The 26,231-nt window shown below is 44.9% G+C and overlaps 2 protein-coding genes across 6 annotated transcripts in view; one reads left to right on the top strand and one right to left on the bottom strand.

Annotated features, from left to right (window-relative positions):
• Nucleotides 1–70: 70 nt before the first annotated feature.
• anapc4 (anaphase promoting complex subunit 4) lies at nucleotides 71–9,326 on the bottom strand. 3 transcript variants are annotated; one of them, XM_031574366.2, is made up of 29 exons: nucleotides 9,180–9,326; nucleotides 8,681–8,801; nucleotides 8,470–8,575; nucleotides 8,191–8,323; nucleotides 7,912–7,986; nucleotides 7,662–7,688; nucleotides 7,486–7,530; nucleotides 7,303–7,387; nucleotides 6,946–7,053; nucleotides 6,706–6,789; nucleotides 6,505–6,591; nucleotides 6,097–6,161; nucleotides 5,649–5,691; nucleotides 5,405–5,481; nucleotides 5,082–5,182; nucleotides 4,836–4,887; nucleotides 4,633–4,688; nucleotides 4,300–4,415; nucleotides 4,154–4,210; nucleotides 3,805–3,861; nucleotides 3,571–3,664; nucleotides 3,236–3,333; nucleotides 2,532–2,593; nucleotides 2,399–2,437; nucleotides 1,975–2,076; nucleotides 1,748–1,834; nucleotides 1,440–1,598; nucleotides 922–1,045; nucleotides 71–664 (listed from the first exon to the last, which is right to left on the bottom strand). In XM_031574366.2, the coding sequence occupies exons 2-29, from the start codon at nucleotides 8,786–8,788 to the stop codon at nucleotides 416–418; spliced, it is 2,496 nt and encodes an 831-aa protein (XP_031430226.1). In that variant the 5' UTR covers nucleotides 8,789–8,801; nucleotides 9,180–9,326; the 3' UTR covers nucleotides 71–415. The 3 variants fall into 3 exon arrangements, with proteins under 3 accessions (XP_031430226.1, XP_012677336.2, XP_031430227.1); XM_012821882.3 differs by having other exon boundaries at nucleotides 4,369–4,415; nucleotides 9,180–9,325; XM_031574367.1 differs by lacking the exon at nucleotides 9,180–9,326 and having other exon boundaries at nucleotides 8,681–9,135.
• A 6,645-nt stretch (nucleotides 9,327–15,971) lies between these two features.
• The window catches only part of palld (palladin, cytoskeletal associated protein), an 85,670-nt gene continuing 75,410 nt past the window's right edge, over nucleotides 15,972–26,231 (top strand). For 2 of the 3 annotated variants that reach the window (XM_042708912.1, XM_042708913.1), the window contains exons 1-2: nucleotides 15,972–16,503; nucleotides 18,785–19,885. In XM_042708912.1, the coding sequence (XP_042564846.1) occupies nucleotides 18,786–19,885 (1,100 nt within the window). In that variant the 5' untranslated portion in view covers nucleotides 15,972–16,503; nucleotide 18,785. The remainder of the gene's footprint in view (nucleotides 16,504–18,784; nucleotides 19,886–26,231) is intronic. The other variant, XM_042708911.1, reaches the window with a different exon arrangement.

The following is a 26,231-nucleotide window of genomic DNA, read 5'->3' as shown; positions in this document are numbered from 1 at the left end:
GACATAATGGACCGTTTTCCATAAATTCTATAGTTGAATGGCGTTTTTAGCAATTGATAATACGAAAAAAAAAAAAACCACATTTGGTTCACAGCACATGGCAGTGATGGACAAAAATACTAAACTCAAAAGTATGAATATCGTTGTTACTAGTGACTCAACAAGGCATTCCTCTTCATTGGGTTAGGGAGAAACACATGAGGACTCAGTTCAAGGCAGCACCGTGTTGATTCAACACATAACAAACATACCTAACAATAAGGTATGAGAGTTGCCCTTAGACACATGAAAAGCCATCTTTTTCTGTTCCACGTACACAACTTATGTTTGAGAACTGGCTCCAAAGAGAAGTGATGGCCATGCATTTGTAAATGTGTGAAATAAAAGCATTGGCGGGTTGGAGTCAGTGTCCGAATCACAGTGTATCTGAGCTTGAAGTGTGTTCCAGGGTGTCTCCTGACCCCCCCTCCGCAGCTTGGTCCGCCTCTCCCCCTTCCTGGGCCTCCATGTTTGCCCCTGCATCCTTCTGACTGGTCAGGGACTCCTCCAAAGCCTCCTGGTCGGGGGTGATGTTCTGCGACTCCTCCTGACGGTCCTCCTCCTCCTCGTCCTCATCCTCCACGTCCATCTCAAAGACACGCACGTGGCGAAGGTTGGAGCTTAGCTGAGGGAAAGACAGAACGATGTACTCCAAGCCACAGAGAGGGGGGCTTACACAAGCACAGACTGACAGAAATAATCAAAAGACTTCCGCAGGTCAGGTCAGGTCAAGTCCCAGGATAGACCGATCCTTCAATCAAGTATAATTCTGAGCTAGCTAAGGTCTTACAAGAAAAAAAAAAAAGAAAAAAACGGACTCAACTGACAGTAAACAAATCCATTGTTTTGCCTGGCCAATAAAACTTGGACATGAATGCTTACCACACAAGACACTTTTCGGATCCCGTTGACAGCCACAAACTGGGCTTTCATGTTGTCCAGAGGCCTCCACTGGTTCTCCCACACCAGCCCCTGCGAGGGAATGGAGCCGTTCTGCTGGTCTAACCTGATAAACCCCAGACAAATATACAGCAGAGTGGAAATTAGCAGTTATGACAATGAGGATAACGACATTAAACTAGGGGGATTCCGCCAACAGCTCCCCTGCTAGTGGTAAGCGAACTAAGTATTCAAGCCCAGTGGGGAGGTCAGGCACTTGTGTCTATGAGCGTCTCTTGCGGCTGAACTCAATGGGGTGTGAGTCCATGTGCCAGCAGCTGGGTAATGTAGTTGCTTACTACTGTTGAATTACACGTGGAAAAGTGAAGATGTAATAAATGTAATGTAATGTAATAAATGAGTGAGGCGCGCACGCACGCACCGAACCCCCCCCCCCCCCCACACACACACACACACACACACACACACACACACACACACACACACACACACACACACACCGAAGGGTGGTGTCCCAGGCGAACTCTTCCTCGCTGCGAAGGGCAGCACTGAGAGGCAGCTGTGCCAGAACGCGCTCCTCCTCCTGTCCCTGCAGGACCACCGTCAGCGTCTCGGCGTCATAGAGACGGGCGTCTAGGCAACGGTATGTGCCATTCCCACTGGCAAACAAAGGCACAGAGTAAACATGTTATCAGCCCTACGCAAGCCTTCTGGAGTGACACTATAGGTGTACTATAGTTGCGCTGTTAAATATACGTTTCAAATCATATTTTTGCCGCCTGAGGGGGCATAGAGTAGTACAACTCACGGGATTTCTGCTGCCGCGTCCTCGTCATCGATGCTGCTGTTTAGAGGTCTGCTCAGGTCAATGGCTATGAGACCGTTTGGAACTGACCTGCGAAATGCATGTGCAAGGCAAAGTCTATGTGACTGAACCTTATGGCTTCCCAAATAAACAGCAAATATTTAAACAAAAGGGGGGGGGGGGGGGGCAGAAAGGCAGAGAAAAAGAGCAGAAAGAGCCATCTGAAGTACCTGCATGGGTCTGTTGCCCTCCTCAATAAGTAGATCTTAGATGGGGAGATTTCTGGCATGCAGAAAACCACATAATGCATACTGGCCTTGTTATTATTCCACCTAATCATATGTGAGAAGAAAAACAAATGACAAACAACAATCATCCTCATATTCTGAATCATCACTGCACAGTATAATGACCTCAATATCCCCACCCTCACCATAAACTCTCACCAACTGAGCTAATTTCATTGTCTTGCAATATCAATCAACTTGATGGGGTGACAAAAGCATCCATGACTAGTCATTAGAGTAATCAATACTATTAAGATCAGGCCCTCCATAGAAACCAATGTCTTTTGTACTCATCCACAAAATAACTTTTATCAGTAGACGTAAATAATCATCTTATCTTTACATGTGAGTGTCCTGTGTAACTTACAGTGCAGGCATCTCAAAAAGTCTTGGCGTATTTTCTGAGCTGCAAAAAAACAAAACAAATATCTCAAATGGAATCAATCTTAAACCACATACAGACTCACAGATACCACATACAGCAGAAGATATGTGTTTACCTTTCTGGAACAGTGTAGAGGGGCAAACGCAATGCCTCTTTCACAGACTTCCCAATCACCTCCTGAAAAACATGTTTTTGTTTACAAACTGCAGGGAAAAAAGGTGAGAGAAATCAAGATATAAAAGGTATGTGCTGTGCTGTGCTGTGCTGTGCTGTGCTGTGCTGTGCGTGTAGCTGTACTAGGATGGTGTCAGACTGTCCTCTGAGGCCCCCAGGTAGATGAGTCAGATTTAGAGATGCTGTTCCTGCAACCCTCTCTCTTACCCTGCACCCAGGGCCTGACTCAGCAGCAGGAGTGCCAGCCAAATACCCCACAGAAGGCACACTATAAAACAACTCCCATTACTCTAATGCTATTTCATTACAGGCCACGCGTCGGGAAAGCTAAAAGCATGGCTGAAATGGAGCACTCCACAATCTTAGGATAGAACTGAAAGAAAAGACTTCAAAGGCTATGCCAATTACGACAATTCCATGACCTTGTGACCTTGATAATAGCAGCAACTGATATGAGTGTCTATAAGAGAGGGCCTTTTATTTTGTGTGCTTGTGTAAAAGAGACAGAAAGAGAGTCTATGAATGTGTGTGTGTATTAGAGACAGAGGGAGCGACTGTTTGCGTGTGAGTGTGTGTCAGAGGAAAAGAGAGAGAGCGCCTGTGTGTGTGTGTGTGTGTGTGTGTGTGTGTGTGTGTGTTGCTTACAGCTGGTTTCTGAAGACACAGCTCTATTGTCCCCTCCATCATCCTCTTCACAAAGTGCAGGGACTTCTGAGGGTATGTGGGGAACAGCAGAGGAGACTCTGCACCAGGGAAACAAGTCAACAACAACAAGTCAACAACAGATAGACATGCAACACCAAACATCACACAAGAGTCATGTTTTAAACCATACCGCTACCTATCAAACTCAGTGCCACTACCACTTGTATCTATCATGTGTTACACAAGTCTACAGACTGGCCCAAGCTAACAGTGACTAGCCTATGGATGGATGATGCAGATGATGTGATTGGTCCTCTAGCAGTGTGGACTGCTACCTTTCAGGTGGGTGCTCTCCTTGAGAAACTTCACCCACTGGTTGCCCTCAGTGTTGGGAGGGGAGACCAGGTCTTCTTCCTCATCTTTCAAGTACTGCAAAACAGGTACAAGAAAGGTTATGTACATGAGAAACAGAAACATGCACAAAAACAAGTGGACACACACAGACACACACACACACACACACACACACACACACACACACACACACACACTGCACAAAGCCTCCTTACCTGTCCCACTCGCTCTACGTTGAAGTACTTCCCTTTTCGATCGAAAAGCTCTTCATTCTACCAAGTGGAAACACCATGCGGAAAATCATTACCCAGTCCACACTGCATTGATGTAACTTCAGAGACTTTTCAGTTGACGGTACGCTTGGGAACCTTACGAACAGCAATACAATCGACATGCTGTACTAAACTACGCTCATTATGCATGCTGGGAGTGCTTATCTGTGATTTGGTACACTCATAAAAACAACTGTCCCTTGGTTTCACATTGTTGGCTTTTGACAACACCATTGCAAAATAATGTTGCCCAGAATATCATCAGCCTGAAGGAAACATGAATGTTTCTCACCGCACTGAAATGCTCTGCCAGGAAGTCTGCCACAAATGCCAGGTCTTTGTGTGTCATCTAGAAAGAAATAAAACAGTGCATGTGGGAGAAGATTCCACCATATTAAGTTCTGCCATATTAACATTAGAACAGGAACAACACCCCACCCCCAAACGCCCATAAACCCTGCAGTCCTCCCAGCTCGTAATCAGGTTCTCTGTTGAGCTCAGCGGTACCTTGTTGAGCTCAGGTGGGACATGATCATCAGACATCCGCAGCATCGCTACCAAAACAAACACAGAGTGAAATCCCATGAGTGCATTTTCATCACACACACACACACACACACACACACACACACACACACACACACACACACACACACACACACGCACACACGCACACACGCACACACGCACACACACACACACACACACACACACACGGTGAAGGCTATCTCTTAAGCTGTGCTTTACTAATGAAAGACAAGGCAGACTTACCGACATACAACCAGCGGAAGAATGCCTTGAAGTTCTTCATACTCTTGTCAATCACTCTGGAGTTCACAAAAGTACATTAGACATAATAAATTCAGCGCAAAAGGAAAGGAAGTGTCTCTGATGTCTAAACATACATGCAGTACAAATGTAAGAATTACAATGTTCATTTTAATAGAACCATTTATTATGAATATTATACTTACTGTAGAAGCTCGTTGGCCTTTAGGGTGAAGGAACCCACAGCAGTGATGGCATCTAAAGGGAAATACGAAATATTGTGAAAAACATCAACATATTGTTTTCTGCCGGGACTAGGCGTGTCTGTGTGTCTGTGTGTCTGTGTGTCTGTGTGTCTGTGTGTCTGTGTGTCTGTGTGTCTGTGTGTCTGTGTGTCTGTGTGTCTGTGTGTCTGTGTGTCTGTGTGTCTGTGTCCAATGCAGGACCCTTACCTTCTATGACTGCAGGGTCCAGCCCCAGTGGCTGGTACTTCTGTTTCCACAGGGCCATACCCTTTACTTCACTCAGGTGGTAGAGCAGAGCCTCTGAGCCGCTGCAGCACAATCCAAGAACATGAGGGTCATGGGTGGGGTCATGGGTGGGGTCATGGGGGTCATGGGGGGGGGGGGGGGGGGGCACATCCCAAAAGAGTAAGGAGACATTTATGGGCATTGTCTGAATCTAAAGCCACAGGAAAATGACTATAACAAGGAAAATAACAATATTACCCCACAAGACAGCTATGGAGAAGTAAATACATGGCAAGTCTAAGCACCTCTGTAAGTGACTGATGACCAGCTTCTGAATGCCAGAGTAGGAAGACTCTATGGACTGTCCCAGCATCTTCAGACCCTGCAGAGCACAAACACGTTCATGCCCAGTTAATATTGGCACTGTGAAGACATAAACTCATCGAACATATATATTGTGAATATATTGTGATATTTATTTAAAAAAGACTAGCTGAAAGGAGACAGTGGCAGTCAGAAGCATGTAAAAAAAGTGACAACACAACACACCTTGACTGTGAGCTGGTTCATGAGCAGAGCCTGTAGTTCTGGGCTGGAAGAAATAGAATTACATTAGAGAGACACGTCATAAAACATCGACACAGTGAGATGATCAAGATATTGGCTGACATCCAAAAGTAAGAGACAGTCTTCGACAGGCTGTACAACAACGAACCATGATGACTACTGTGATCAACTAGCGCTCTCTGGTGGACATATTGTAACATAGCACCATACACCAAACACTATATGGATACACTTCTCCCTTGGGCCACACTGTGTGCATTTAGGCAGAATGCATGAGCATTTTTAGTTCGTGTACATTTTCTTACGATTGAGTGCAACAGTGTGAAGTAAATAAATATATGCCCCCAAAATAATGCTAATTTATTATCAGTGTCAAGGAGTATGCGTTCTTGTCTATATGCCAGTTTGGTTCCCTCAGGAGGACCCTTACCTGGCATGACCCCACAGCAGCAACTCCAGAAACTCATCCTGCACCTGGGTACTTGTGTTCTTCTCCTTTACACAAAACACAAGCGTACAAAAATTCACACACACAGCACACGCAATGTTATAAATACTATTCTGATTCTGATTTTGATTCTGATTCTGATGTTAATTCAATGTGCTGAGTCATTGACCTCTTCCCTTTTAGTACTTACTATATTTATGGTCTTCTAATCTGCGTACTGGTACTGGTTGTGGTTAATGGGTTAAGAAAGACTGAACTGAAGAAATCAGTTTAGTGAACTAGTGAGGTACGTCGTAATAAACATAGATGACAAGAGTCTCCATTTTTGGTTTTCAAGATCTTGACAATACTCACTAATGCCTTGTATAAACAGGACTTAAAACAACTGACCTGAACAAATTTGGTAAGTCGAAGATCCATCTGCAAGAGAATGTCTTCCCAGGCTTCACACATGCAGGTGAGAGACAGACGTAGGTACTAAGAGAGAAAAGAGAGAGAGAGAGAGGTCTCCAGACTGCACAGAAAAGATACCATATTAGGTGTGTACATTTTGCTTTTATGAAACTGTTGTTTTTTTTTACTGGCAAGCACCTCTAGCAGAGTGGAGATATGTGTGAACTTGCGTGCCATCCTGGTAAGCTCAGGCAGACAGGAAGACAGCAGCCCTGTATCCAACTACAGACAAACCAGAAGTGAGGGACGAATACCAGACTCAAAACCAGTGGCAAGCTTGACGTGAACGGAACCAGTCTATTCAATAACAATAGGAAAAATGTACTGATATCATATCAAAACTCAGCAATGAGGCCAAAAGACCTTTGAAGGCCTTACCTGGACATAGTGAATTTCAGGGTCGTCATCAGTGGACCTGACCTCTGTGATGACGGAGAGAGACTTGAGGTCACTCGAGAGGCAGAGGCTGCGACAATAGCCCGCAATCTAACAAGAGGAAGGATTGTGACAAAAAGAACAATCAGGAAAAGGAAGGAGGAGACAGTGATAATGCCTGATTTAGTGAAGCCATTGGAAGGACCTAAAATGTTTCAGTATGGGAAACATATGTATGCATTCTATACATGCAGAAACTCTGTCATATTTGACAGGACTTTCACACTTGAGTAGGGAGGGAAGAAAAATCTACACCGAGGCGCTACATTCAGTGGATGGGAGATCAAATGTTCCTCTCACCCTGTTTGCAGTTGCTATCTTGTACAGTCCATAAGCATAGAGCTCCACAAAGCCACAGGGTCCTCCCAGCACCAAAATATTCAACCTGCCAGCATCAGATTAGTCAGATGTCAGTCGATGAGATCATTCACCCAGTGCAAGAAGAGTGACACACTGACATAACCAAAACATTAATCCACTGACCTCACATCCCCGAGGAGATTTGTGGCCTCATCAGATTTCTCCTCGCTGCAAGGAAAGGAAAATGTACTGATAACCAACAAAAGAACATAAGACTGCAGACATCAGTGAATGGCTTGATGTTCTTGAGAATTACAGCGCTGTAGACAGCAGTCACTAAAACCTTACTACTAACATACCTGAAAATCTTTGTTGTGGTGCTGTAGCTGGACAAGAACAGAAAGAGACACAAAATGGATATTAACAATGGACAAGCAGGTAAAAAAATGTTTAACAGGGGCTAATATACGGCAGCGTTTTTGTTGTCCTACTTGGACTATTCAAATATTATAAACAGGGAATAGTCCCCTAAACAGGGTGAGAGGAACATTTTAAAATATTTAAATTTTCCAAACAGCAGACATCACTTCATGATGGAAAGACTTTTACCTTTTGGGTAGGGATGGCAGCTTAGGGAGGAAGCGATTGGACTCATCCTCTGAGTCATAGAACGACGCCAGGCCACTGGGGAAGAGTGGGGGATAGAAAAGATACCATAAATAAACAGCTTATTAATATATTTTCCATCTCAACATCTCTCCGAAAATGTATCCCCACTCACATTTTCTACATATTTATCTTAAAAGACAACATCTTGCCAGAATGGTGGGATACGTTGAAAGCAGGTGACAAACACACTCCAAGAAACAGGGAGACACACAACCAAACCTGTTCTCTTCTTGCACTTCCATCCAGTGCATACAGGACACAGGCAGTCTTACTGGGAACACGTGGAGGATTTCGGCCTTCTCAGCATCGCACAGAACCACTTGTATGGTATCACCCAAGCTGAAGGCTAGGACTGGGTAACAGAGCATTAATAACATTAAGAATGTTAGAACACACTGTACAAAATATACCAATGATAATACATTTTCATATGGCAGGAAGATTATGCCTGAGGTTATAGAGATCATCCAGAAGGAAAACAAATGGTGAAAAGCTCACTTTTGCCGTCAGGTCTCCATGCCAAGGCAGTGATCTCCTTTCCCGTGTTCTCGTTGGGCTGCAAACTCCATACACGGTAGAAGTTGGAGAGACGATGCAGCAACAGCTGAGAACAGAGACAGTGCAGTTACAATTCAAAACATTCGGCATGGCGTCTTATCTACGACTTACTGTGAGAGCCCTCTTCAGTTATTTGATGTCATTCTCTTACCTCACCATTGGTGTTGGCCAGGGCGATGAGATCCCTCTTGGGGGACCACGCCATATACAGGATGGGATTAGGGAGCTGTTTCTCCCCAACTTGCCTAAAGGCACGCATTGTAACCCCAAATCTGAAAAAGGACAGATCGCTTGAATGGCGCAATTTACGTGTTCTACCATTTGACTGTGTCTGGAAGGACACAATTCCGCCACCCAAACTGTCAAACGTCAATCAGAAGATTATTTTGTGGTGTGTTTTTAGCACAGCTTTCTTGCCTCTGTCGTTTCGCGTAAAGCCACCGTTCACATTTAAAACTAGATATTGTAGTAGTAGGGAGCAAACAGAGATATAATGCACCCTTGCAAACTAGAAGTGAATCAGCACATCGGTTGCTGACCAGTTATAACCCCGTCTAAGAAAACCTAGCTAACGTTATTTGCTAATAGCTAAAACATACAATTCTGCACTTGAGGATTATTTCACTGAGTCAAAAACAGCTTGCGCTTACTATTGTGAGAAAATGAAGAACTGTATCTGGTTATAAAGAAACGTATAACTAATTTTCAGGGACTTCAAGGGAAAATCATCTGCCCAAATCCTCCACTGTATGTTCCGTGTATGGCGCCATTAAACTTCACTGTGCGCCACATTGACCAATCCAATTGGAGAATCAGGATTCGTTGACAACGGCAACCCAAAATGGACAAACGACGCGAATTGTCATTTGCTGCTGAAAGATTAATAATAAAACAAGACGTTCCGTGTATTTTCTTGGTATTTGAAGTTTCAATTAAAAATGAAAGATAAACTGTTGTTTAACGATTATTGCCACAAGCCACCTGCCTGACGATGCAACGCAGAAACGAGCCGTAAGTGGACAACTGTTACGGTGAAAGAAATTAACGTTCATTGGGCATTGAGTGTTATCATGGGATTCTTCAGCTGCCAGCGAGGAGAGACTTAGCCTGACGATGTCATACTCATAATTCTAGTCAGAATATGAGTCTGATATCGCGCCATTGGGCTGTGATTATGGGGCGTGTTTCAACCGAACCAGGAGAAAAAATGCCTCTTCGCTCAATTGGTTACCTACAACCAATCAGAACAACGTAGTATGTGACAGGGCCAGCTGATAAATTAAACTTTTACCGGATCCCGTAGAAAGGAAGGCAAAAACATCTTTTCGATTGACAAATGCCTTAATCGCGTTTCTCTGTTCCTCTTTCAAAATGAATGCACTGTCAATGTCTAAATGGACTCGAATCTATACATTTCAGCTCTCCAGCGGCAGCCATGTTTGTTGAAAACGAATTCAACTCGTGTGTTGGTGACGTGATTGGTTACGTTACTGTTGATCATCTGCCCATCATCGTATAAAGCCCGCCTTAACAATTTGATTGGTACGGCCGATATCGAGCCGCAGATAATTTCTCCTCAATGGAGTAATGCCAGACCGAACTTCCCAACCAAAAACGTTGTGGGCGGGGCTAAGTTCGGTCTGGTATCCAGGCTAAGGAGAGACTACTAGCGACTTAAGAATTGCCTTTGTCAGACAACTTTCCTTAAAGCCATGTGAAGAGATATATTTACAATGATCTGGAGGTAGTAGTAGTAGGAATGATAATAATAATAAATGAAGACAAGAAAAAATGTGTCATATATGCTTTCACCCAAAGCAACTTAAATATTTACCTGTGTGAATACCTAGGTATTTCCAGGTATCTCCACCTATAAACACATGACGTGGACCACTCTAAAAAGCTGTGGAAGATGGTTTCTTAACTATCTTACCAGTCAGTCTATGAGGTGAATGGCTTTGTGACAATGAGATCTTAATGAAAGGGGACATAAGAGAATGGATCTTGCCCACCTTGTCCTCAACAATCTGCTTGACCCTACTATGGGTATAATCTGCCCATTTTCATGGACAACTTCTGGACAGGACACGAAGAGCCATGAACTGGGTGCCTGTTCGTGGTAACAGAGAGGGACTCCCAAAAACACAAAATGCTGAGCAAGCAAGCTTCGTTGGGCAAACATGAATTAAAAGTGACTCAAAAGAACGACTTGACTTTCTGTGTGTGAGATGCTGCAATGCATGCATTGCTGCAAGGTGTGCTGGAGGAAAAAGGTTCACGGCCAAGCTCAAGGTGTGCTGGAGGACCCAGCACAGGAACCTGTTACCCCAGTGACAGCAGGATCTGCAGGGACAGAAGAATTTCATTTCATTTCCAGCTAAAGCCAAATGTCTAACAAATTGCCTTTAATGTTTCTATCTGCTACAGAGGCAGAGAAATTAAGGTTTTAGTGAACATTCTGTCAATTTTTTTCAGAAAACCCTGAAAAGGTTGTTTTCAAACAATGTTTTAGAATGCTTTTTAGACGCCGCCTTACGACCTAATGTGTATACTTTTTCCAACATACAGGAATTGGAGTGTCTTGCTGTTGAGGAAGGTCTTCTTAAAGTTCTATTGAAGGTAGGCTATATCTGGGATCCAAACATTTACATTTACATTTACATTTACATTTAGTCATTTAGCAGACGCTTTTGTCCAAAGTGACGTACAAGGGAGAGAACAGTCAAGCTAAGAGCAATAAAAAACATGGTGTAACAATAAATACTACTTTACATTTACTTTACAAGGAAAAAGAAGTGCAGGAATGTAACTGCTGAAGTGCATGAATTTACATTTCCTGTCTTGTCTTTTAGTTTTGTTTGTTGTGTATGTGTGTTTGTGTCCATCCACCCCCTCTAGAGGCTGTTTGGGTTTTACAGAGAAATGTAAAGCTCAGTGCAACATTTCTGCATATACACTTATATCTATACGCACCACCATTCAAAAGTTTGGAATCACACAGAAAATGGCAAGTTTTCCAGGAAGATTCATTTTTATCCATCAATTTAGGTGTAAAATTAAAGGAAGGCGAATTATAGTCAAATTATTGTCAAGATATTATCAACGTTAGAAATTGTGATTTCTGCTTGAAATAACAATTCCGTGCTTGAAAATGTGCTTTCATCAAAGAATCCCCCATTTGCAGCAATTACAGCTTGACTGCTTCTTCAGTAAATAGGTCTTGCATAATTTGGAGCAATGCTTTGGAATAAAATTGGCACTAGTGAAGTTCCGTCCACAGGTATGGCATGGCAATGGAGTTATGGTGAAATGGAGTTTTGGTGAAGGGAGTTATGGTGAAAAGGAGTTTTGGTGTTATGGTCAAATAGAGTTTTGGTGAAATGACATTTTCAAATTACACATTTCCTCTGCCGTGCTTGAGAGAGACAACATTTCTTCTCTGTGATCCAAACAGCTCAACCTGGATTTGTCTGTACATAAGATCCTTTCAGTCATCTTCCACCCAGTATCTGTTTCCCTTTGCCCATATTAGTCTCTTCCTGTCATTGGCCAGTCTCGGATATGGCTTCTCTTTGAAACTCTTCCCTGGAAGGAAGGCAAGCATTCCAATGAGACTGGTGTTTTACGGGCAGTAACCGTCATACAGATTTATTCAGTCTACATAGCTGGCAGACTGAATAAATCTGCCAGCTGAGGACCTGAAAGACATCTGTTTCTAGAGATCCTGATGTTCCTATCCACCTGCACAGTTATGCACCGGGGCCTCCCGCTTCTCTTTGTATCCTGGTTAAATCCGAAGTGTACTATTCTGTGAGGGATGCTGTCCACACCTTTTCAAAGATATCTTCATGGAACAGCCTTCATTTCTTAGAACAATAACAGACAGACGGGTCTCTGGAGAAACGGCTCTCTTTCTTTCTGACCATTTTTAGACCATAAGCAATTACAGAAAAGTTCTGGTGCCACAGATACTCAAGTAGCCCAAAGAAGGCCAACTTTATTGCTTTCTGAAACAGAACAACAGTCTTCAACAACACAAACATAATTGCAAAAAGGGTTCTCTACTTTAAACATGATAATTTGATTATTTTAGATTATGATTAGCTAACATGATGTGCCATTGAAACATTATCTCAGATTATGATTAGCTAACATGATGTGCCATTGAGTTTCAAGTTTCAAGTTTATTGTCATGTACTCATAAAAGGGCATTTATCAGTAGTGAATTTCCTTGTGCTCAAGTGTCTGCTCAATTTAAAGAATTAAATTAAGTATAAGAATGTAAGGCTAGAAAGGAAGTACGAAAGACAGGATGAGAAGATATGAATTAATTTAAAGTGGCAAGTGCAAGTTGAATGAGGTTGTCCATATTGAAACATTATCTTAGATTATGAGTAGCTAACATAATGTACCATTGAAACATTATCTTAGATTATGATTAGCTAACATAATGTACCATTGAAACATTAGTTTAGATTAGGATTAGCTAATATGATGTTCTATTGAAACACAAGGTGACAGAAAATGGGCCTTTCCCGCCTCTGTAGATACTCCTTTCAAAGTCAACCAGTTCCACCTGTAATAGTAATTCACAACATTGACAATGTCTACTCTATATTTCTGATACATTTGGGGTTATTTGACTAGAAAAAATTGCAATTTTCAGTTAAAAAACAATGAAATGTATCAGTGATTTCAAACTTTTGAAGTTAATTGTATGTATATATCATAAACACATCACTGCATGCACACACACACACACACACACACACACACACACACACACACACACACACACACACACACACACACACACACACATACACACAACATTCACACTTGATCTCACACTCATAAGTCACATGTGAGCACCACAGAGATATCACTACACACACACACACACACACACTCACACAGGCACACTATTTCTGGCTACGCCACTGGACTAGATGAGAGGGGAAAATGCTATCACTCGATTTGAAAGAGGAGATAGGTCTTGGGATTCACTTAGAGGAATGACAAAGAGTGACAGGGAGGAAGAGGGGGATGAGGAGAAAGAAGGATGGAGGGAGAGAGAGGAGAGAAATGAAAGAGGGGGGGGGGTAGATTGAGGTAGTGGTATAGGGGTTCTTTAAAAGGATAAGGATGTCTCATCTTCTGAAAGAGAACAACAGACAAGTGTGATGTTTCCTAATGAAGGCTGTGTGTGTGTGTGTGTGTGTGTGTGTGTGTTATTCCACTCAGCTTCCCACAATCTTTTGTTCCGGGGGAAAAGAAACTTGAGGATCTATTTACCATCAACCAGCATAGGGCAGAGAGAGAGAGAGAGAGAGAGAGAGAGAAAAGAGAGAGGGAGAGAGAGAGAGAGAGAGAGACAGAGAGAAAGAAAGAGAGGGAGTAGGGAAGGAAGAGAGAAAACGGAGAGGAAGGAATTTGGAAGAAGGTGGAATCTATATATAGAGAGAGATTTCATTAGTTGATGTTATATATGTTGATATATATAGTGCAGGACTGTACTGATGGTATTTACATCTTCTTCGTTGCATCGTTTACAGGTGGACTGTCCGGTGATTATGACGGCTACTGGTGTGCCACTTCCATGTCTTGATGGGGTCAGTGTGGTTAAATGTGCAGAGCCGCACAGCCAGGCCAGATCTATTCCTGCCTCACATTAAACGGCTGGCAGTCAAAACCAGCAACCAATTAATACAGTTATTTCTGTACTGTACCCTCAACCTGGTTCACTTAATCTATTTTGACACGTGGGGGTATGACTCAGTCCCACAGACCTTTAGAAGGTTGTGTTCCTCAGGGATAGGGGCTCTGTCGGCAGCAACAGTTGTACATAACATACAATTGATAACCAGAAGTGCATAGATTCTTTTTTTGTTTAAATTAGCATGAATGAATGCATGTGTGACAGAGAGGACTAGAGATGCTGTCTGAGAAACCTTACCTACTAGAGAATTTGAGAGATCCTAGAGTTCATCTGTAGGTCACAGGAGGATGGTTCTCCTTGCGGATGCTTTGAATGCATACATGACACAGGTCTGCTGCTGAGATAGAACTGTCTCAGCGGACATGCCAGGCGGTCCTGTCACCAGCGCTCGCTTCTAATCAGTGGATTGTTGAGAAACAGGAATAGCTCATTTGTGGCCGGTCCCTTCGGCTCGAGAGTGATAAGGCTCCAGAAATAGGGCCGCCACACTCGTCAGGTCCCAGGGTGCATCTGTGCTGTGTCTCAGGCACCTTTAGGGATTCCAGTGAGTCCGCTGCCTACCTCGACTGATCTCTGATCAACCACACATAACGTTATTCCTCTCTTCAATCATGAATTATTTTGCAACACACTGGCCCCAGATCAATTGCTGTGAGCAAAGCCAGGTAACATCTGGATAGTGATTGGGTGATTTATAGGTTGTACTGTAAAGCATAACTTCACCATTCAGCTCTGGGGGTAAATCAAATTTAGCATGTTGCATTAAGGGATTGACTACGAGTGTTTCAAACATATTCCAGTATAAGTATGTGATAATCAGATTGTGTGTGAGTTCGTAATTATGTGTGTGTGAGTGTGAATCTGTAAAGACAGTGTATGCACATAGCTAGGAAGCTATCCATCTAGTACAAAAAGAAGACATGGAAATCCCAAGAGTGGACAAAAGTCAAGAGGTTTACTGCTACACGACTACTGTTGCTGCTATCACTGCTTATGCTAAAATTACTACTACTATAAATACATAACTCTAATTACTGCCAGTACTATAAACAACAATAACAATGCTGCTCTCAATACCACTGGTGACTACTTACTCAGTCAGAATGTCTTCTTGAGAGGTTTCTTACACAACTTTCATAATATTTATAAAGTAAGTAGTGATTCTCCGTGATTTGTAAACCAGGTCGAGATCGGCCCAGGTAATCTGCACAATAAACATTCTGGTGTTATCCATTAGTATTATTTGGTGAATGCCATTGCAACAGCTGAAGTTGTTGACAGCCTGACTCATCACAACAGTGGACTGCAATACTGCAGCAACATGCAACACTATATACTGTGTAACTCCATCCAGCGACAAGTCCCTCACAATTGCACAACAAATGTATTATTGTATGACAAGAAACTGAATGTTTGAAATTGTTCCCTCATGTTGGCCAGCCACCCGCAACAGATTGCAGGTTCATTGGTAGGTTCGTCCAGAAACATCATGTCTTCCATGCCACCCTAACCTTAACCCATGCCACACCAGGAAACATGGCACCCCCACCACCCGCCTCAAAATGAAGAGGCTTGACGTGGAGAAAGTTACATTCATGGTTTAGGAATAACCTGAAACCTACCCCTGATAGAACGTGTAGCTTGCACAATGTGAAGAATGGTAATGGGGCATATGTTAACTGTGCAAGTAAACATGAATGATTTAGTGGTATTCCCAGAACAACAATAGTTCTTCTGTGTTAGTCTGCTGTTCTGCAAGTGAAGCCCAGGATCCAGAGATCTAGATGGCTGTGTGTTTGCCTGTTATAAACATTCATGTTTTGGCGGTGGAAGGGTGCATGGGAAGTTTTGTTTCCCCAAGACAGCCCCCTCTCTGTTTTGCCCTTTCTCTCTCCCTCTCTCCCTCTCTCCCTCTCTCTCTCTCATCTCCATCTCTACTCTCTCTCTCTCTCTCTCTCTCTCTCAGTGTTGAGGCCGTGAAACCTGAGCTGGGGGGCCAAATATAGTGCCACACAGTAAGCGGTCAGAGGCCCGGACAGATGGGACTGCAGGCCACTTTACAGGCACCACTCAAGTGGACCTAAACCGGCTAAGAGTACTCCAACTCATTGCCCGACCAAAAAAAAAAAAAAGGAAAAAGTACAGGCTGCTCTTCTGCAAAGAGGTGCTTCCGTTTCGCTCGTCTTGCTCAAACTATTTGGGGGAACGCTGGAACCATCACACAGAAAAGACATTCTGTGGAAAAAGCCTTGAAGGTAAGCAGAAGGTGTCTCTTTTCTCCCCTCACGCAAGTAGAAGTGACAAGAAGCTTTTGACTTTTCTATTGTGAGGTATGAGTTGAGATTTTGACATATTTGACACTTTGGTCATTCATTGTGGCTGAATGTATTGTAATACAAATTCAGATGGACACCACAAACATAAAGAAACTGCATACTAGTTTACTAGAAATCTTGGTGTGTGAAGATTATAGCATGTGCTATTGTTTGTTGCTTTCAACACATCAACTGCAAAGGAAAAAATTGATAATTGTCATTACATGGACAGCTGTGGACATTTGTTGTCTCACGTAGAAAACAATATTCTGTGAATCCGTCATATTTTTATATGCTCGTATCTATATTCTGTTATGTCTATAAAAGATTGTATGGTAATGTTAGAATTTAATTCAAAGTAAGGGTTGGTGTACACGTGTGCGTGTGTGTGTTTGTGTTTGTGTGTGGGTGTGTGTGTGTATGTGTGTGTATGTGTGTGTGAAAAAGTCCCTTTACTGTTGAGGGTGGGGGAGAGTAGGCTGCTGTGAAACGCAGCCCCAAGGGATTAAAAATAACAACAGCTGGCCTTTAGGACGCCATGACAGAGGGAATGCCACTCCGTCCAGCCACGCACATGGGTTCAACACACACATGTAATATGGACACAAACACACACATGTGTTCAACACACACATATAGTATGGACGCAAACACACACATGTGTTCAACACACACATATAGTATGGACACAAACACACACATGCTCACAGGAAATACGTGTACGTCTAAACAGGTGTTTAAGCACACACATACAGTACATATGCGCTCACACACTAAACATAACACACTAATCTTGTATGCTACGTTAGCTACCAGGTATCTGTGACTCGAGAACAGAAATGACAGAGCCTTGCTTGAAATTCTCCTCATTGTCAATGTCACGCTAACGTCGTGGCTACTCATGTGACCTATGCCCTAACTAAACACGCTGTCTTGATGAAGGTGAAAGTGTGTTTTCCTTCAGTGATTGGCTTGGCATTTCTGTCACTTGGCATCTTTGCCACTGTTGTTTGTACCGTTAAAGTACAGTGTTTGCGACTGTGCCCACTGGGCATTGATTGTATATTTGTGTCTAAATGAATTTACAGTTGTTCATTATTGTTATGATTATGCAGTAGTGATGCCTGCTTTCTGAGTCAAGGGCTACACAATATCCTCATAGACATGAGTGTGGAAGGTTAGTTATGGAGGACCACTGGAGAAACACTGACCATAGAGTTCATAGACATGGAGGACCACTGGAGAAACACTGACCATAGAGTTCATAGACATGGAGGACCACTGGAGAAACACTGACCATAGAGCTCATAGACATGAGTGTGGAAGGTTAGTTATGGAGGACCACTGACCATAGAGTTCATAGACATGAGTGTGGAAGGTTAGTTATGGAGGACCACTGACCATAGAGTTCATAGACATGAGTGTGGAAGGTTAGTTATGGAGGACCACTGACCATAGAGTTCATAGACATGAGTGTGGAAGGTTAGTTATGGAGGACCACTGGAGACACACTGACCATAGAGCTCCGAGCGTAAAAAGATGGAAAGACGAGATGTGGCCTGACTGTGAGGGATAGTGACAAATGCCAGCCGTGCCTACTCAGGCCTCAGGAAAAAGCCTTTGTTAATGCCCGTCAGCTGTGCCCAAAGCATGCCAGCCTGAGTCATCATACGACAACTGTGTCTCTGTGTGCACATGACACACTGTTTGGTGTGTGTTGCTGTTGGTCAGTTTTAGAGGGGCTGTGTTTTCCAGGTCACTGTACATGTTTTCCAGGTCACTGTTTTTGTTTGCATGCATGAGATTTAGTGTATATAATTGCCATGGTGTGTGTTACTGTTATATTAGATATTTGGCTATTCATTACATTAAAAATGTGAATAAATATCATTGAATAGTTAATTTCTGTTTGGTGAATGTGATTGAGGTGAGTGTATAAGAGAATCTGAGAGTGTATTGTATATAAATGATGTGTGAGCTTTAGTCAGCTGCATTGACTGTGAGATGTATTTGCTTCTCTCACTAACGCGATCCGTACAAAAATGATGTGAATCTTTTGTTTCCTCTAGTGGGTTGCTTTCTAACAATCTGTGTGCTTATTTCTGTGTGTATGTGCGTGCATGTGATTGTGTGTGTCCGTATTTATGTGTGTGTGTGTGTGTGTGTGTGTGTGTGTGTGTGTGTGTGTGTGTGTGTGTGTGTGTGTGTGTAAATGTTACAGAATGCAGGACGGGAGCTGTAATGAGCCCCTGCCCCACTCTCTGCTGCTGAAGGACTCCGCTGCACTGGAGGCTGATGGGGGCATGTACTCGAACGCCTATCTCTTCCCAGACTCCCTGGCGGAGCTGGACGGGGGAGACTTCGACTTCCCGGAGCTCTCGGCCTTCCTCAGCGAGGACGAGATGAGCCTGAGCCTGGACCTGGCCCGAGAGGCCATGAGCGACACTGATGAGCCCAGCGACCCCGACCCCCCTGCCCCACGCCCCATTGATCCAGTGCTCCACTCCCCTCCCTCAGGTGTCCCCCCCCCACCGCCGGCCCAGGCGACCCCGCACCCCGAGACCAAAGGGCCCGTCCTGCGCGAGGCCCCGATCTCACACACTCTCCAGACCCCCGACCTCCTCACCTCTCCGTCTAGAAGCCCCGGTGGCGGCGGGCATGGGACGCCTCTGCTCGTCCGGCCTTCTCAGATGGCCCCCGGCCCCCTCCCTTCAAACACCGTAGGAGCTTCCCCCGCCTCTACGGAAAAATTTGTCTGCCACAAGGCCATCACGCCGGTGTACAAGCAGGAGCGCCCGCGGCTGATACACGGCGGCCTGGAGCTGAACGAGCGCGACGCCTCGGCCACCGAGTTCTGCAGCCGCGCCGCCACCTTCATCGAGGAGCTCTCTTCCATCTTTAAGGGCGCTAACCGCCCGGAGCGCCGCGGCGCAGGCGTGACCGGGAACGCCGGGGGCGGAGGCGGCGGCGGCGGCGGCGGCGAAGAGGATTCCTCCTCCCCCGACAGCGGCTACCTGTCCCCCAGAAGCCTCCGGCAGTCTGCGCCCCCCTCATCCACATCCTCCACCACCTCCTCGGCCTCCTCTTCCTCGCTCGCCCAGCAGGCGGTGCACCACAGGAGCCAGGTGAGCCTGGCCCCCGAGGCACTGGTGGCGGGCGGAGGGGTGCCCGAGGCACAGCGTGGCGAGGGCGTGGCGACCAGCGATGGCCTCCTGGTGGCGCCACCTCATTTCACCCAGAAGCTGAAGAGCCAGGAGGTGGCGGAGGGAAGCCCCATGCGGCTCGAGTGCAGAGTGACGGGGAACCCCCAGCCGCTGGTCAGGTAAGAGTCTGCTGGAGTAGCTCTGCAATGTCCCGGTGATTGACAGTTGTTCGAAAACAGAATATATGGTCTACATTGATATGCTGCACACCATACACTAATGTTCAAGTCAGATTATTTGGAATTGAATGTGAATTCATATGCTTCATGACATGTGAACGGCAGCAATCATGATACCAATGATGGTAAATATGCTGACAAACATAACAGGGATCTGGATGTACTGACATGATTTGGAGCACTATGTGGGCACAGTTCTGCTGAGCCTGCAGTACAGAATAAAAGTGGTATAAATTACCTGAGGTTACTAAATGGTAACAGGCCTGGAAATTCCCAGCCAGATACTGTATACTGATACTGTATACTGATACTGTATACAGAGGTTTGAGACCCTGTTGTAATGGTTGTAGACACTCTGTGGGAACGTTGTTGACATTTGTGTTTTTGTAATAACCACGTTCATATCTACATATCTGCGTAGTGTACACGCTAGTATGAAATGTGCAAGAGGTTTGCTAGCTTGCATGTGTTTGTAGCCTCTTTTCTGGAATATAAACAGTACAAACAAAGCAAGCAAACATTCTTGCTAACTTCCACCAGACTACGTCAGTCAGTCCATGCCCCCACCAATAATGAATTGGCAGGCAGCGATGCTCATCTTTTTTAGAACTTTTGTTATTGATTAATATAGCCAGACTCCGCTGAAACTTTAAGTTGCTTATTTCAGAGTCCAGTAAAAAATGTCCTGAATGATGGAAGGGTCAATGGTGCCTCTGGAGGTGGTAAATAAGCGAAAGTGATCTGAACGGAGACCGACTCTGGTATTTTCTCCTTCTAATAGTGGAGAGCAGTCTCAACCGCACCCTATATTTAGAGCGACCGTTGCAAGGCAGTGGGAGCTGTGTGTGTATGTGTGTGTGTGGAGGGCAGCCAGTCACAATGAAGACCTTTCCAGATGGGGCCAGATTGAATCAACAAGTCCAAGTGTAGCCAGAGTCGGTGTGTGCGTGTGTGCGTGTGTGCGTGTGTGTGTGTGTGTGTGTGTGTGTGTGTGTGTGTGTGTGTGTGTGTGTATGTGTGTGTGTGTGTGTGTGTGTCAGCCACCAACGGGAGCCCAGTATCAAAGATCCATACAGTCCCTGGGTTTCTGTAACACCCTCACTAGACCCATAAGGCATTGGCGTTAGTTCATTTGGCTTGGAACCCTGTGTAGTGGAACACTTGAGAACTCAATGCATGACGTGTACAAAGTGGATACCTTTTTCGAAAGCAGTACAGTCAAGTCAGTAGTTATCACACACACGTGCACACACACATACCCATCCAACACACACACACACATAAACCCATACACACACACACACACATAAACCCCCACACACACACACACACACATACACACACACACATACACGCACGCACACACGCATACACACACACGCGCGCGCGCACACACACACACACACATACACATACACACACACACACACACACGCGCGCACACACACACACACGCGCGCACACACACACACATACACACACACACACACGCACACACACACACACGCGCACACACACACATACACACACACATACACACACACACACACACACACACACATACACACAGACACACACACATACACACACGCCATTGATAGAGGACTGAGAGTAGCATAAAACAGGCACCACACACTCAGATAAGGCTAATCTGCTCTGAAGGCGAGGGGGCTGAAGGAGCTTGTCACTGCGGGGCAGGATATAAAATGCTGTCGGGACACCAGGCTCAAGGAACCCCGGACTTCATACCAGCGGGTGGTGTGGGCGGAAAGCAGGTCAGAGAGTTCTTGTGTGGTCCCTGGCAGTTGACAACCGCTCCCCCCCCCCTCCCCCAGAACTGTAATGGAGTGGATCGGTCCAACTGCTAATAAGCTAAAAATAAATGCTGTGAAAGGATAAGTGTGTTTTTACACATGATGGCGCTACACTTACACCGTATTATCCATTTAATGGCCGCTGCTGTTTCCTTAATGTGTACTATGAAGCGGACGTGAAGTAAAACTGCTACATATCAGAGCGGTGGAAATGAGCTGTTGGTTGTGTGTTTATGAGGACAGCCACGCTCTATAGGCCAACGCCGCCCCCTGGCTGCAGGGAGTCTGGCTTTGCTGTGGGTTCGGTGCGATGGTATAGTCATCAGGACTCGCAGACATGCCTCTAATTCCTGGGGAGCCCACAGTCATTTCCCTCAGCAGAGCCCTTAACCTCAACTCAACTGCCTGAGTCAAAGTACGGACATGAGGAGAAGCTCTGCTTACACCTGTAAAGTGCTTTACACTGTAAGCAATATAAAAGGTGTAATATTGTATTTACTTAACAGAGGTCTGCTAAGATCTGTATGTAGGGATGACCTGTGGGAGGGAACAGAGAGAGTGAACATTTAGGTGGAGAAAAAGCCCTTGAGGCAGTCTGTAGGGCTAAGGTCCTTGAGGCTGTCTGTAGGGCTAAGGCCAAGAATTGCCCCTCCATTCGCAAGTCAGGTATTACCATTCATGTCCTTATAGGAATCAGCCCTGTAGTCCTCCGTTTACAAATCGACCACTTGGCTAGTCTGAGAAGAACCTAGCAGACCACAGCAGCAGTCGAGCAAATCCCAGACGGGTGATTTTCGTCTGGTACTCTTACATAACACGGGGCGGACATCAGGAGAGAGAAAGGGAGACGGAGGAAAAGACAGGGAGTTAAAGAGAGAGGGAAAGAGATTGGAGAAGAAAGTGAGAGAGAAAAAAGAGCTAGAATACGAGCTAGAGGAGAAGAAGAGAACAAGCAGGAAGAGAAGTAGATCAAGCAGGGAGAGAGGTAGATCAAACAGGGAGAGAGGTAGATCAGGGAGCAGGGAGAGAGGTAGATCAAACAGGAAGAGAGGTAGATCAAGCAGGGAGAGAGGTAGATCAAACAGGGAGAGAGGTAGATCAGGGAGCAGGGAGAGAGGTAGATCAAGCAGGAAGAGAGGTAGATCAGGGAGCAGGGAGAGAGGTAGATCAAACAGAGAGAGAGGTAGATCAAGCAGGAAGAGAGGTAGATCAAGCAGGAAGAGAGGTAGATCAAGCAGGGAGAGAGGTAGATCAAGAGAGGTAGATCAAACAGGGAGAGAGGTAGATCAAGAGAGGTAGATCAAACAGGGAGAGAGGTAGATCAAGCAGGGAGAGAGGTAGATCAAGCAGGGAGAGAGAGGTAGATCAGGGAGCAGGGAGAGAGGTAGATCAAGCAGGGAGAGAGATCAAGCAGGGAGAAAGGTAGATCAAGGAGCAGGGAGAGAGGTAGATCAAGAGAGGTAGATCAAGCTGGGAGAGAGAGGTAGATTAAACAGGGAGAGAGGTAGATCAAACAGGGAGAGAGGTAGATCAAGAGAGGTAGATCAAGCAGAGAGAGAGAGAGGTAGATCAAGCAGGGAGAGAGGTAGATCAAGCAGGGAGAGAGGTAGATTAAGCAGGGAGAGAGGTAGATCAAACAGGGAGAGAGAGGTAGATCAAGCAGGAAGAGAGGTAGATCAAGAGAGGTAGATCAAGCAGGGAGAGAGGTAGATCCGGGGGATGTTGGCACCTCTGCGGTTGCGTAGCATGGTATTCGTGGAGGCAGAGGTGGGCAGTGTGTGTGTGTGTGTGTGTGTGTGTGTGTGGGGGGGGGGGGGGGGGGGTGGTGTAACAGGGCCTCTTCCTCCTCATGTATAAATAGAACCCCGGCACAGAGGAGCCGGGCGTCGGTATGCCAACCATGCCATGACTCTGCAGTTTCCACCCCACGTCACACCACATCCCACCACATCACACCGCACTCTTAACCTCTCCACACCTTTTTGGGGAACATGGAGGTATGGATCGCGTGGGAGGTACGGAGAGCAAGGGGTATGGGAGGGCAGTGATATGGAGTCAAGACAATTTAAAGAAGAGGAATTAAAGAGAGAAAGAACGAGAGAGAGGCAGACAGAGAGAGAGAGAGACATACATACAGAGAGAGAGAGAGAGAGAGAGAGACAGACATACACAGAGAGAGAGAGAGAGAGAGAGAGTCAGAGGAGCCTTGCCACATTACAGTTTGTGGTTTAGTAAACAATATGTGCTGTTGTTTATGTTTATAGTTTTTCATTGTTTGTTTGTTTATTTCGCTGTGGTGTGTTGATGGTTTACTGTTTCACTTTGGACAGAGCTGTGATTGGGCCTGTTTATCTGTGGTATCAGGAAATGTACATTTTTGGCCTCAGAGTTTAAAGGAAATGACCACCAAATCAGAAGGAGAGACACGAGAGAATGTGTGTGTGCGGATGTGAATGTGTGTGTGAGTGTGTGTGTGGACGTGTGTGCGTATGTGAATGTGAATGTGAATGTGAATGTGAATGTGTGTGGACGTGTGTGCTTATGTGAATGTGTGTGTGTGGACGTGTGTGCGTATGTGAATGTGTGTGTGTGTGTGTGTGTGTGTGAATGTGTGTGCGTATGTGAATGTGTGTGAGTGGAGAGTTTGGGCAGGGTGATAGCATTCACAAATCCCCACCCTGAAAGTTTCATTAACAGGAATAATGCCTGCTATTCTGTCACCAGATAGAAAGAGTCCTCACTGCAATTAGATGATAAAATGGACAGAATAGGTTTCAGCAGCTCACCCTCATCCTCATTCACTCATGAGACCAGGCCCGTGCCATTCAGATGGGACTGCTGACAATCTCATGTTTCAGGAAATCTTCAGTTCAATTTTTACTCTGTTTCCATGCTGTATTTTACCCATTTCTCTTTGTCTTCGGACCTGGACCATAAGGAAACGTAGAATAGCTCGATATTCCTACCTCTTGATGTCAAAGCTTGGCCTGACTGCATCAGTCTAACTGATATACATAGAATAGGTATATATTCCTACCTCTTGATGTCAAAGCTTGGCCTTGCAGCAGAGGGCAGTGTGGCATTGCTTTGGCAGAACCAATAGAGGCTCTCCCTGGAAACACGTCTCCTGAAATCTGCACTTTTCCAAGTATAACAGAACTGCCTGTGAACAGACCCCCCCCCCCCCCCCCCAACACCCTAATGGGGAAATGCAATGATGTAACATTGGCACCTTATATTCACTATGAGGCATGCTTCACATAGTGTACATGCCACTCTGCCTCTTAAATGTTACTGAGCAGTTAAAAAAGGCAATCATCTTCTACTGAAACACTACACAGATAGGCATGTCTTATTTGTAATTCAGAGACTGCACAATTCATTGTGAAACTGTCATTAATGGTTATTTCTCACCTGTTTACAATAAAACAAATCCATTCAGTGTTCCTGGAAACAACTTGCTTTGGAGTCCAAAGTCTTTTTTATAGCATCAGTGTTGGGAACTTTGGTGTTGAAAACAAAACTTCTCAAAAAAAAACAACGTAATGGAATGTGATTGGGTCTGAAATTATGTTGTTGAATTGTGAATTATTTTACCATATGATTGTGGTCTGTAACTTGTTTATTTTGATAAAACAGCATTAAAAATTCACTAGTGAGTTTGTTCCAACAAGTGACAAATCGACTGCGTATAATAGGCCATACTGCAGGCCACAGTCCAGCGGTGGCTAACAGAGGGCCCTCAGTTAAGGTGTTCATCATAAGCATGGCCAGCAGCAGGTTTCTATAGAGGCCTTTAACTGCGTCAGAATAAGAGTTCCATTCTGTCCCTTTAGGAAGCATTCTTGACTTGGTACATCACTCTATGAATGTATGTATGTTTTCAAAAACTCTCAGTTCTTTCGTTCTTTTGCTTCAGGAGCACAGAAGAGAATGGTGTAACTTGATTGGCTGTTGAGCTCAAATATCAACAACCTTTCACCAGATTTGTAGTCACTACCTATAGATAGCTTATACTATCCTGCACCTATAGCCTGCTGGGCTCTAAGGGTATAACATGAGAGTGTTATGTGACTGGCTGCAAGCTCACTCTGTGGTTCCTGGGTGCACCTCCATGATCCCAAGGCTCCTGTTTCTGTGAGGGCAATGTGTAAAAATGGAAACGGAGGGATGGTAACTACGGTGTGGCTCCAGCGCCCCAGCATCAGACAGACTCTCACACACACACACACACACACACACACACACACACACACACACACACACACACACGGTGTGGCTCCAGCACCCGAGCAGAAAGAACTGACACACGCTGGCACATAAACATGACGATTCCACAGCACTGAGTTACTCTGCTTTTGTTTCTATCTCCACTCCACCAGACAGACTCACTCACACACCACACACACAAACACACACACACACATACACACACACACTACACTCATCAACAGTCACAAAGTGAGGCGGAA

The sequence above is a fragment of the Clupea harengus genome, chromosome 10, assembly GCF_900700415.2.
Source record: "Clupea harengus chromosome 10, Ch_v2.0.2, whole genome shotgun sequence".
NCBI lineage: Eukaryota > Metazoa > Chordata > Actinopteri > Clupeiformes > Clupeidae > Clupea > Clupea harengus.
Note: the sequence above shows the minus strand (reverse complement) of the source record. Positions and strands in the feature narration are given on the sequence as shown.

Excerpts from the sequence above, each read along its gene's own strand:
- anapc4 (XM_031574366.2), bottom strand. The coding sequence starts at position 8,788 with ATGCGTGCCTTTAGGCAAGTTGGGGAGAAACAGCTCCCTAATCCCATC. Across the intron at positions 7,388-7,485 it reads AATCTCCTCGGGGATGTGAG|GTTGAATATTTTGGTGCTGG; the intron begins GTCAGTGGATTA and ends TGATGCTGGCAG. Across the intron at positions 4,689-4,835 it reads AAGGCCAACGAGCTTCTACA|AGTGATTGACAAGAGTATGA; the intron begins GTAAGTATAATA and ends TGTGAACTCCAG.